General features: G+C 58.9%; 2 protein-coding genes across 4 annotated transcripts in view; one reads left to right on the plus strand and one right to left on the minus strand.

Annotated features, from left to right (window-relative positions):
• Positions 1-12285, plus strand: part of LOC310647619 (uncharacterized protein) — a 43428-nt gene that overhangs the window by 9578 nt on the left and 21565 nt on the right. For 2 of the 3 annotated variants that reach the window (XM_083374974.1, XM_083374975.1), the window contains exon 5: positions 7911-8019. In XM_083374974.1, the coding sequence (XP_083231100.1) occupies positions 7911-8019 (109 nt within the window). Of the gene's footprint in view, positions 1-7910; positions 8020-9510; positions 10114-12285 lie in introns of those variants that run through there. The other variant, XM_083374977.1, reaches the window with a different exon arrangement.
• RNF208 (ring finger protein 208) lies at positions 935-3339 on the minus strand. Its single transcript, XM_083375336.1, has one exon. It carries the CDS (start codon positions 3044-3046, stop codon positions 2252-2254), a length of 795 nt encoding a protein of 264 aa, XP_083231462.1. The 5' UTR covers positions 3047-3339; the 3' UTR covers positions 935-2251.

Raw genomic sequence — 12285 nt, forward strand, 5'->3', positions numbered from 1 at the left:
CCCGTGGCTCTTGAGGGGCAGCTGGCTGCCTCCTCAAGGAGAGGACAGTTTGACCCTTTGGACACCCACTGGATGAGCTTTTCCTTCAGTCGGTTCAATGTTTTAAAACGGTTCCGGATGAAACTTGCCGGCAGGTCTTCCTATTGCGCGCTTGTTGATGGAGGTAAGAAAGGTGTCCTAATATAATCAGGCTGAGCCATCTGCGAGACTCTGGCTGCAGACAGAGCAGTCAGCTGAGGAAGTCCCACCTCTGTGGCCCAGAGCCCAGTTGCTCCAGCACCCAGTCCACTCTGAGGACTCTGCAGGTTGATCTCTCCACACACACGCACACGCACACTTACCTCCTCTCTCTATATATGAACACACATGAACGGAAAGGACGTGTCTGTTTTGGTTCAGGAGCATTCTTTATTTAGATTTGGCTGAGGGTTAACAAGACCACCAGGTATAAAACAGGATCTTTGTCAGCCATCTTGTTTTCTGGGTTGATGGTTTCCCTCTCCTGTTCATCTGGATTTCACCCAAAACTCGACAATCTACCTGAGGGGCAAGCGGCTGTGGGCCTTTGGCCAAGCCAATTCCAGACCTTTCCTGAGCCAGGACATTCCCTGGGAGGTTGGGTGGGAAGTGCCCAGGCTGCCGCTGAGGAATGTTGCCCTCCTCCACTCATCCCTTGAGATGGGCCCAGGGGACGTGGCTCCCCCTTCCCTGCACCCTTCTGCAGAAGCGAAGCCGAAAGAAGCCTGGCTAAGGCAGCTCTGCCCTTTGGCCGATGTTTGCATCCCCGGCTGGCAAGAGTCAGGATTTGTTGGGCTCCAACCGGGCCTTGCTCCCAGCTGTAGTCTCAGCCTCCTAGTGCTGCGGGTTCTCCAGATGTTGAACCCGGCCTGACCCAGGGATGCCCCTTAGTGCCCCACTGCCAGTCATCCCAGCTTCCTGGGTTACTCCTAGAAAGTAACGGAACGTGAACGTGAACCTCCGCTCTCCCGGACACACGGGCACGTGGGGCTGAACCTCAAGAGATGGGTCACTAAGGAACGCCCTTTTCTCTGAGTCTGGCCTTGGGTGTTGGTTGGACTCGGGTCAAGTTATGGCTTTTTTTTTTCTAACTTGGCACAGAATGTTTTGCAAGACTGATACTTCCTCCACGACCAGCTTCTGGCAGAGGAAGTGGGTGTTCTCTTCCCTCCAGCCTGATACTACCATGAGGTTCCAGGGATCAAACTGCACAGGCCGCCCTCTATCTGCCCCTTCAGTTGGGAAGGTCTTTTTCACGGGCTGAGGGGTCTCTAGACACAAAGCTGTTGTCAGGACCTGGCTACAGTTGGGGAGTGGCCCAGACTCCTGAAAATGCCCCGGATGGAGGAAAAGGCCCGGTTCCCCTGCCTTTTCCTCGGAGGAGATTCCGTGTCAGAGGTGGGAGGGGGCCGCTTCCTCTTCCATTGGCAGGGGCGCACCTTTCCCTTTGCCCCAGGAGACGCAACCCAAGGATCGCTGCACTCTCAGTCCATTTTATTAAGCAGCAAGGGCCCAAACAAGATGCATTTCAGAAACGGCTGAGGAACGCATCCTCCAAAATGAGGATTAAAAATGTACATTTGTTTTCAGCTTCCCTTAAGAATTTGCATCAGGAAAACAGGGTGATTCTTTAGGAATTCCTGTTTGCAACTGGACCTCAGTTGGCAGCACGGACTGAATTTACAACGCTTGGCCACAGAATCAAACTTTGGCAAATAATTTAAAATCGGCATCTGCCTTGTTTTCCAGCACAGGCCCTGCCTGGCAATGTTTCTGTAGTGTTCCAGGGTCCTGCCTTGGCTCGTCTTCTCCCAACAACCACCAGGACAAATGGAACCCGCTGGAACTAAGCCGTGAGCTGAAAGGAAAGAGATCAAATCCGACCCTTGGAAGATCCAATCCAAGCGTGGCTTAGGGTCTCTCAGGATGCACAGAGGAAGGGGAGGCGAATGGATGGGGACGGCAGTGGGCGGTCGGATCTCCACAGCCCTTCCTAGTGGCTCTTCCAACAGCCACACCTGGGAGCAAGCCATCCCAACCAGCAGTGACCCCCAAGATTACTTCCTCTCCTCAAAGCAGGAGCCATCCCAACTCAGGGTGCGTCTGCAGCCAGTCTGGTCGGCCTTGGCGTCTCCCAGGACCTGTGGAAGCCACCCTGTTCTCCCTCATGCAGTCCCACTGCCGAGGCCAGCAAGAGACTGTGGGCAGAGTGGGGCAGGAGCGGAAACACAGCTTACATGATGGTGCACGAAGAGAGCGGGTTCCGGACGTGGCAAGTGCAGGCCGCCCCACAGTACTGGCGGAAGGTCTGATAGCAGCTGCGGTCGGTCTCGCTGCTCCACTGGGCCTGGTTGGCCGAGAGTGCTTCGGCCGGCAGCCTGTTGAGGATGCTGGTGTTGACTGCCAGGGCAGCCAACCCGTAGTCGGTGAAGAGCACCGTCTCCCTCTTGCACGTGGGGCAGGAGATGAACTTGTACTTTGGGCAGGACTCGTAGAGGATCTGCAGGCATTCCTCGCACACCGAGTGCAGACAGGAGAGGATGCGCGGGCGTTTGTTGGTAAAGTTGTACGTGTGGCCGCAGGTGGGACACTCCAGGGGCTCACACGGAGTGGAGGGGTGCAGCACGTACTGGTTGACGATCACCTCGTCCGAGGCTTGGCGGTGGTAGCAGAGGTCGGAGCTGCCCTTGCGCTGCCCTGGATATAGCCGCTCCCGCCGGGGCAGGGGTGGGGTCCGCGACAGCCCCAGAGACCCTGGGTTATGGTCTAAGGTTGGGATGTCGCCGCAGGCCTGGTTAACGATGATCTCCGACTCTGAGGGCCAGGCCCGCTTGGCGACCAGGGGAGGGTCCCGGCGGGGGGCCGGCACATAGCGTGACTGGGAGCTCTGCAGCTCAGAGAACTTTTCAGGATGGATGATCTTCATGGCCTCCATTTTGATGATGACCTGCTGCCCTTTCAGACATGACATGAGGAGGCTCTTCACCTTCCTGTCCGCGGCTCTGGGTCCTCCGAAGGCCTCCTGCATGAGGTTAGATGGGGTTTGTGGCAAGCCGGGCTTTGAACCGGGCGCGGACCATGAAGGGGCAGCGCTGGAAGGGGACAGCAGAGCAGAGACGCATCCCGCAGCAGGACTGCCAAAATGGCTCTGACCGTCGTGCCGGCTGTGGCCTGGGCCGTCCACGCTCTCTGGGCAAGACAGGTTGCAAGGCGAGGGGCGATGTCCACACCAGACTTTTTATGCCCACGGATGCTGCTCTCTTGGCAGCAGGGCGTTGGGCCTAGTTCCCAGGAAGGGTGCTTGGCTGGCAGAGTGAGACCCGGCTGGCTGGGTGAGCAGCAAGGAAAGGAGCCGGGGGAGAGCGCTGGCTGGTGGGCCGCTTCTGCCCTGCCCCACTCGGCTGCAGAGGAGTGGATGGAATGCGATTGGCGTCTCCGGGGGAGGCCTGCGCGCCTTGGTTCCTGTTTACACGTGGGGAGATCCTAACAATGCTCAAGAATGTGTTTTGCAAATTCCTGAGCTCTGACGTGCAGCTTTCTCGGTGCTCTTTTCTGCAGATCAGGTCCCCGGAAAAGGCCCCCAGGTGAGGCAGGTCCTGTTCAGGTTTGCTCTTGCAAAGTTGCCCCTTCTTCACTTGGAACTGGCCTGGCCCTTTGGAGCCCTGGAAAACAAAACAGAGCAGTGCAGGTCGTTGGACGGCAGCGTTTGTGGGCGCCTTTGCTTCCCCCACCCCAAAGCTGCAGATTGGGACAATAAAAACACTCGTCAGCTCTAAAAGGCTTTCGGAAACTGGATTCTCCTTTTAAAATACCAGCAATCCCGCCTGCATCATCTGTGCTCTGCTGCCGAGTTCCCCACTGGGGACTGTCATTTTTTTCTCTGTTATTCCCTGCCTCTTTCTTTTTTGTGTCTTTACTGTCTGTGGGCCAGGAGCGTGCTTATTCCCCTCTGCCTGCTGTTCTGAGGCAACAACGCCCTGGAGCTGTGGGCCCTCTTTGCTCAGCACTTATTGTCCCTGACCTTCCTACCCAGAGATAGCAGGGACAAAATTGGGCACCTTCTCTGTGCCAAGCATCTTATCTGGGCTTCAGATACCACCCCTTCCTGGAGAGAGGTCTGAGGGGCCTGGAGCTCTCGACGAGGTCTGGTGCTCTGCAGGCCGTTTTTGAAACTTGGCTGGGTGGGGGCCAATACACGGGGCCCGGGTATCCGTGTGGAGGATAACCTGCAAAAGACCCTCCAGGCCCCAACGCAGTCCAGACATGGATGGGACGCAAGGCTGCCTTGGTGGCCCCATGGAAATGTTTCCAAATGAGCACCAGATTCTGAGGGCAGGTCTCTCTGTCCCCGCCCCCACCATTTAGACTGGGGGAAGGATCAGGCAAGGGCTGTGCCAATCTTTGTCTGCAGCTGCCAGGAGCAATCTGCTCAAGCAGTGCCAGCCCAGTTTCCACACTGCCCTAATCAGAGTCGTCGGTCCTTCTGCATTTGAGAAGCTGGGCCCCTGCTCCGCGTCACGGCTCCCTCGCTCTCAAGCCACAACTTGGCCAAGGATGCCGATTGCAACTGCAGCCGCTTCCTCTTCGGGGGAATCTGGTAACTCCGATAGGCCAAAGTTCGCCTGAAGATTGTCTCTCCTGGTGGGATTGTTGCTGAAGAAAGTAGCCTGCTCTGAAAGGCTGGAGGTGGGTCTGAATCCCTCTTCAACTCTCACATGACTTTGTCCAAGTACAAATCTAAATGACAAAGCTGGTTAAGAAAGCTGGTTAAGGGTTACCCACGGCAAGCCAGGAGGCATTGATGTGGACTAACGTTTTGGGATGGAAGCTTGTGAGAGAAAAACTTCATATTGCAATGCAGTTGCGCCAGTTTTGAACTAACGGGCTCACTGGCCCTTTAGGAGCCATGATGGGGAGGCGAAGGAGCCTCGGGAGGAATCGGTGCCATGAGGCGAGGGCACCAACACAGCGTTTGCCCCAAGCCTGGCCAGGAAGCCTGTTTTGCAAAGGAAGGAACGACGGCTCACGGCCAGGAGCAACCCGGAGTTCTCTGCCTGCCGCTCGAGTTGGGAGACTCCTTTGGGCTACAGATAAGCTGTGCTGGCAGAGCAGGAGGAGAAGAGGGCTGGCTGGCATATCTGTCCTGCCACAAAGCTCACGGATCCTTTCGGCTGCTGCCACCGCCCGGGTGGCTTCTGGGGGCTCACAGGCCCTGCATCGCTCTGGAGCAGAAATCGAGGCCAGACCATCAGGCTCCTCTCACAGGGGGCACCCCAAAAGAGAGACTCCTGCTGGGTGGCAGAGACGTTCTTGGTGAGGGTGACGAAGGAACGACACTAATGGAGGAGTTGGAGTGGCATCTTTTGAGGGAAAGTGCCTGATGAATTCAGGCCAAGGTGGTTGCGTCCACCACCCTCTTTGCAGAGGCCCAGAAGCCCGCAGCCAGCTCCGGCTCCAGCAAGCCCTCGAGGCTGCTGCCTTTGTAGAGCAGGCTGCCGGTGGGGCCTCTCTACTCCAGGGCCCATGTTGTTTGGCCCGAGGCAGATGCTCAAACCGTCGCTCACGGGCATCCCCGCCCGCCCCCCGTCGCGCCCCCAGATCCTCACCTCCGGCGGTTCCTTGCCGGCTGTCCGGGAGCCCCGGACATCCTCCGCGTCGCCCTTTGGCGGCTGGCTCCCCACGCAGGCTGGCGCCGCTCGAGCGGTTCGGCCGAGGAGCAGGTGCGCGGGGAGCGGGCGCCGCGTCCTCCAGCTCAGCCGACGCGCCTCGGGGCCGGGACGGCGGGGGAGCAGGCGGAGGGAAAGCGCCCGGCCGGCGGGTCCTCTCTCCGGTCTCCTAGCGGCCCCGAGGCGGAGCGGGATGCTAAGCTGCGCCCGGCTGCGACTGGTACCCGAGCGCTCGAGGCCGCGGCGGATTTGCCTCCCCTCCTGCGGCGGGCAGAAGCCCGGAGACGCGCGGGCTGGCGGGGAAGCCTCGGCCCGAAGGCGACGGGGCCGTTTGCTTTTGGTCGATCGGGCAGCCTCCCTGCCCTCCCGCGCCGAGTCCCCGCGGCGCCGCCTCGCTCCGTCCCCCTCTCTTTCCGCAGTGAGAGCACTGCAGTGATGCAGGCGGCTCGGCTCGGCTCGGCTCGGCTCACGTTTCCCTCAATCAGCAGCCGCCGCCGGCCCGATCTCGCGGGCTGCGCTGCCTTAGCGCCCGCCCGCTCCTGCCAGCCGCGCTGCGGAGAAGCTTCTGCCGGGAGGTCGCTGGCTTCTGCTCCGCCTTCCTCGGCCGTTGCGAAGTTACCCTTCGAGGCGGCGGCGGCAGTTGCAGCAGCCGCAGCTTCCTTCCGGCTCCCGGGTGGGCCTTCCCTCGCACCCCAGAACGAGAACCCTGCGGGGTAGGTCGCTCTGGAGCCGAAAGGGCAAAGCAGAGGGCGAGTGACCTCCAGCCCGGAGCAGTTGGGCTAGAAAGCCGGTGGAGATGCTGAGGTGCCGAGAGGGGGGGAAGGCGCTCTGCAGCAGGCCCCAGGCAGCTGTTGATGCTTCCAGCTGCTCTTGCTCAGCTGAAGCAGAGGTCAACCCACACCCCTTCTTCAAGCCCCCCCCCCGCCCCAGCCAGCCATCCCAAACTTGCTTAGCCTGCTCTCCCACCCCCACACAGTGGACACAGAGAGGAAGAATGAAAGGAGACGTGGCCCCCTCCTGATCCTGGGCGGGTGAGATCTCCTTTCTGGGACCCAGGCACCCTCTGTGCTCTTTCCACCATTTCAAATCCACCTTGCAGAGTTTCCATCTTGGCCTCGATAAGAAGAGGCTCACTGACTCCCTTTTAATCCCCGCCTTTTCCATGTTTGTAAACTGCTTGGAAAATAACACGAGCAGTAAGATATAATAAAAGTGGAAGGGGTTTTGGGCCCAGACTGCCAATAAAAGCTTGGCTGTGCTGAGCAGATTCCTTCTCTGGGGCTGTGCCTTAAGAAAAAGTCATTGAGGGCAGTGGTGGGCGGGGGGGGGGGAATCCTTTTGTTCCCTGTGGGTCTGTACGCCACATGGGTCAGGGGACGCCCATAGAACAGGCAAGAAGTCTCTTTAGTAGAAATGACGGAGGTTATTTTTTCAAAGAAAGAGGAAACAAATCACGATTTATTTTTTATTTTATTTTATTTTTTTATTTTAATTCCATTTATATCCCGCCCTTCTCCGAAGACTCAGGGCGGCTTACAAGCTTAGCAGTAGCCTTCATTCTATGTATGTGCCTGCTTATTAGGGCTTTCACACACACACCAAGCGGCATTATTACAAAGTCAGCTTATTGCCCCCAACAATCTGGGTCCTCATTTTACCTACCTGGGAAGGATGGAAGGCTGAGTCAACCTTGAGCCTGGTGGGACTCGAACCTGCACTAATTTCAGGCAGCTGGTGTCACTTAAGGAGGCATTAGCCCACTGCTCCACCAAGGCTCTACTTTGGGGATTTGGGGATAACAAAATTCCTTTGTTCTTCGAGACATAAAGTGGGATAATTCATCTAACCTTGGGGGAGCTACAGATGACAGGCCACCTGAAATTGGTCTGCACCTGCATGCACACCTTTGCTCTCTGTGCCCTCCGTAACTTACCTGGGATATCTCCCTTGCCCTGTCCCTTTTCTTCCCAACAGCCTCTTCAGTTTAACCTCAGCCCTATGCTAACCAGGTCCCCTCCTCAGATGATGGTCATCCAGTGTTCTGAACGGTGTTCTAAAATGGCGCACCCACAAACACACACAGCTACCAAATGCTCCCTTGGAGATTGTTTTTGTGTGTTGTTAAGCATTTCTGAATCCTGCTCTGAAACGAAAAGCTTCTGCTTAATGTGGCTCTCAACTGTTGCTTCAGACAATCTAAAAACCTGTGGAATCTCCTTCCTCCAGGGATGGCCTGAGCTGGCTGGCAAAGTGGTTGGTGAAGGAGGCGAGGAAGGAAGAGGAGGACCGTTGGCGCCTGAAATCACCCTGGCTTTGGTTCCCGAGGCAGCAGAGAGTGAGTAGCCCTGTCTTGGGCACAGCGTGGAGGGCATTCCTATCTCTCTGCCCCACCCAGACAGCTTCGGGTGCTGAAGTCCCTGGGAATTTGGCTGGCTCGCCCCCAGTGGAAGAGCACCTGCCCGGAGGGGGCCTGGCTCAGCATCCATTGCCTTTGCCCTCGCAGCTGTGTTTGCGGTTTTCCTCTGCACAAAGCTGCCTTTTTTCTCCAGCCCTTGGCGGCCCCCTGCCCTGCCCCACTGGACATTGAGGCGGGGGGGATGTGGGGGCCGTGGGCTAGAGGGCACTCTCAGAGGCAGGGCTGGCAGACACCATCTTGAAGATGAACCGAGACAGGGCAGCCTGTTTCCGCTGAGGCCCCATCCATAAAGGAGATGCTATTTTCCCCCCCTTCAAGTAGTTCTACGAGCTGTATAGTCTTATCGATGCACTATGCTTTCCTTCAAATCTAACTCATGTGCAAATACGTACAAATTTAATTGAAACTGGTTGGGCAAACCAAGTGGGGGGCAGGAAATGATGCCCATTTAACTGGAGGATGCTGCTGCTGAGGACTGCAGAGGGCACCGTCTTTTCAGCCAGGATCTTCCCTGGGCAGGCCAAGCGAGCCACTTGCATTCTAAGGAAACTTGCTCAGAGTGATGCTTGGACTTGGTATGGTAATAACGATAAAGAAGATAACATTGCTGATCCCAATCATGACTTGGGCTGGAAAATTTGCTAAGTATGACTAAAAGGCAGCACCGGGCAGGACCAGGGTGGAACCCTCACCGCTGGGGGGTTATAACCACAGGGAGGGGCCCAGGAGATGGAAGCGCTGGTTCCGGGACAGGAAATCCTTGGTTTCTCCTCCAGCCGGAGACTCGGTGGGCGGTCACAATGGCCGGCTTTCCTCTGCCCCTGGAGGGGGAAATCAGGCCAGCTAGGCGACTTGGCAAGAGGCAGCTGGGCTGGCCCCGGGCTCCCTGTACTCACGAGGGCAAGGGCCAATGGAAGCTTTCACAAAAGTAGGCAAGACTGTTGTGCTGGACCTGACCAGACCGGTCAAGCCGTCTCTTCACCCTGAGCTGAGCGTCCGAGGCTCTCGTGCTTGCAGGCCACACGAGTCACTTGGGGGACCAAAATGAGGAATGGGGAAAGTTGCATTTTCTTTTCATTTTACTTACATATACATAAGCATATACATACTCTCCTTGTTTTTTTAAAAAATATACCTCATATGTAATAGTTCTTTTAATGTGCCATTCAGTAGTAAGATAGGCACGTCATGCAGATTAGTTACCTGCTGCCTTTTGGAGAACTCTCAAGCCCTGGGGTGGAGGGAGGGGAGCAGGCCAGGGCTAGGGGAGGGCTGACCCCTAGCGTTGACTCTGGGGAACGGCGCTTGCCCAGCCTCTCCCCTCAATCCAGCCTCAGTCGGAAGAGCCGCCCTGTGTGGGGAGGGGGGGCCAGGGGCGCGGATGGGAGGGGGGGGCAGCAAAGACCCGGACTTGCTGGCCCAGATCTCCGCCCCGGCCCGTTGAAGCCCCCGAAGCCCTTCCTCTCGGCAAAAGCGCCGGGCGCCCAAGGGCGGATGGGGGAGGAAGGTCTCCGTCAGGCGAGCCAGTTCCAATGCGCAGCGGGACTTCGGAGGGGGCGTCCTGAGCCCCCCGCCCGGTGGGCCCCGGGATCTTTTGCCGCCACCGGAGCCCCGCGATGGGTGGCGAGGCGCGGGCGGAAGGCGGGCGCCGGGTTGGGGAAGGCTGCCGGCAGCCGCTTTTCCGAGTGGGCCGGCGGGGGTCCCCGCGTGGAGGGTCGCGTCTCCCCGCCTCGGAGGACGAGCCGCCGCCGCGTCGGGTGTCAACGAGGGGGGCGAGGCGGAGATGCTGCCGCGGCGCGTGTAGCCCCGAAGCCGGCGCCGGAGAGCCGCCGCGGGGGTCGCCGCGTCGGCCGAACTTTGCTGGGCGGCGCGGAGAAGGTCGACCTGCGGAGGCGGGGGAGGGCCGGGTCCCTCCCGGGCTGGAGGCGGAGCAGACCGCTGGCGGAGAGAGGCCAGCGCAGGCCGGGAGGGCGGCGGATTGAGGGGACGTCTTCCTCCCGACGATCCTGCGAGGTAGGTCGGGCCGCGCTGAAGCCGACTCTCTTCCCCGGGGCAGCCACGGCGAGGCGGCGGTCCGGGTGGGCACCGGGGCGCGGTTGGCGCTGCTCAGAGAAGGCAGGCGGGGAGCAGAGGCGGCCCCGGGAGCTGCTGGCCTGGCAACCTGAGCCAGCCCAGCCCTGCCAACGCCGGACGCTTAGCTTAGTTTGGAGTAGCCTCTGCGTCCCCAGGGCAGCGGCCCCGGCCGTGGGTGGGAAGAAGTTCCACTGGGGGAGCTGCCGTTCCCCCCCCCCCCTCGCATGAGAAGCTCCCGATCCAGGCATGGCGTTCCCAGAGAGAGCTGGAGGCAAATGTCACGGGGGGGGGGGCGCTACCCTTCCAGAAGAAAGAGCAGGACCACCAAAACAAAAATTCATCCCGTTGCAAGTTGTTGCCCAAATGCTGGAGAGCCTGCTGACACCCCCCCCCCCTTCCTCGTTGTTTACTTTCTCAGTGCCCTTGTTGTTTTTTGTGCTACTGCTGCCACAAAGCGGCCAGGTAAAATTGGGAAGACCGGCTCTCTTGGACTGGGCAGCTGTCCAGGTAGCAGGAGGAGGCCCAGGCCACAAGGCAGCTGATGCTTTGGAAAGGGCCCCTTCCTGTAGGCTGCCAGTCTTCTCCTGTCCGTTCTGTGGAAGAAGGGGGGTGGCTGGTTCCTTCCTGACTTCCGCCATAATTTTACCAAAGTTAGTTTCGGCATGATTTTTTTAACTCCTCCTTTCTTGTTCTGAAACGTGGGGAAATTGCTGACGATAAAATCTCCTTTTTGTCTCCAAGCGTTGGTTCTTTTCTTTGGTGACTGGCAACAGCTGGGCAGGCCAGGAGCCGCCCACGGGGGCTGCTGCAGCCACTGTTCTTCCAGAAGCGTCTGCAGGCAGAGCGGGCAGCCATGGACCGGGGGCTCACCATCGAAAACCCCTATGCCAGCGTCACCATTCCGCGGGTGCAACTGAAGGACGACTTCCTGAGATATTATCTGGGGGAGGACTTCAGTCCCAACGTCTTGCCCCCACAGAAAGAGGCAGACCCAGAGTCTCCCCCTCTGGCTTGGAACGGCCAGAAGAGCCAAGGACAGGGGGAGTCGCAGGCCAGGCCCACCAACCCCTATGCCAGCCTCAAGGTGCCCAGGGAAGAAGCTCCGGAGCCCTTCCGCTGGAAGAGCCACGAAGAGGCAGCTCCGGATCCCGGCTGCTGCTGCTGTTGCGGCTGCCGCTGCTCTCCTTGCTGCAGGAAGCGCTGCTGCGTCGTCTCCTAATCGAGGAGCAGTTCAGGCTGGACTTGGCTGCACTCACCTGCGCCCTCCCTCCGCCAGAGCAGGTGTGCCCCAATGCCCAGGAGGCCTAAAGGAGCCGTCAACTTTTCTTTCCCCTTGAAGCGACATGGGCAGTGGAAGAGGGCGGTCTGAGGCAGGAAGAACAGGGGAAAGTTTGCCCTGGCAAAGAACGATGATGAAGTGTGGAGGACATGGCGCTAACCCTGGAGCTGGGAGCCGGATCTTCTCCCTCTGCGAGGACCACCTAAAGCAGGGCCAGGGTGGCTTCTGTGGTGCCTTCCCTTCCCCTGGGCACCTGGCCTCACCCCCCCCCCTTTTCTCTGGAGGCAGAATTGGGGGCGGGGGGAATGGGTAGAAGTCAAATGGAGGCAGAGCCGCCACTGCACTTGAGCAGGTGTGTGAGTGTGTGTGGTTGCAAGCGCCCCCTGGGGGGAGGCTGACCTTGCTTGCTCAGGGTGGGGCCCTTGGCCTTTGCCCTTCAAAGGGAGGGGCAGTGAAGGTGCTCTGTCAATAGCCAGGGTCATAAAACATGTCCTTGCCCAGCCAGCTTGTCTTCCTGGTGTTCATGGGAGGGGCACCCAGCTTCCCCCCCCACCCGCCTGCTCCTTCTTTGCCCGGTTTTTCTGCATTCTGCAGAGGCCTTTCCATTTTCCTTATCTTCGTCCAAGGCAGCCTGGCTTGGGACCTGCTTTCTGAGCCTCCCAAGGACACACGCTCGGAAGGTCAGCCATGGGCGTTCCTTGGCACAGCCCCAGCAGGGCGAGATTCCTCGTCTCCCTTGCCAACCTTGCCCCGTCACCCTTCCTGCATGTGGCACCCTGCCTCTTTCTCTGCCACGCCCTGGCAGCCCTGCCTGGCCTCCCTTTCCACTTCAC

Source organism: Vipera ursinii, assembly GCF_947247035.1.
Source record: "Vipera ursinii genome assembly, chromosome: 16".
NCBI classification, from domain to species: domain Eukaryota; kingdom Metazoa; phylum Chordata; class Lepidosauria; order Squamata; family Viperidae; genus Vipera; species Vipera ursinii.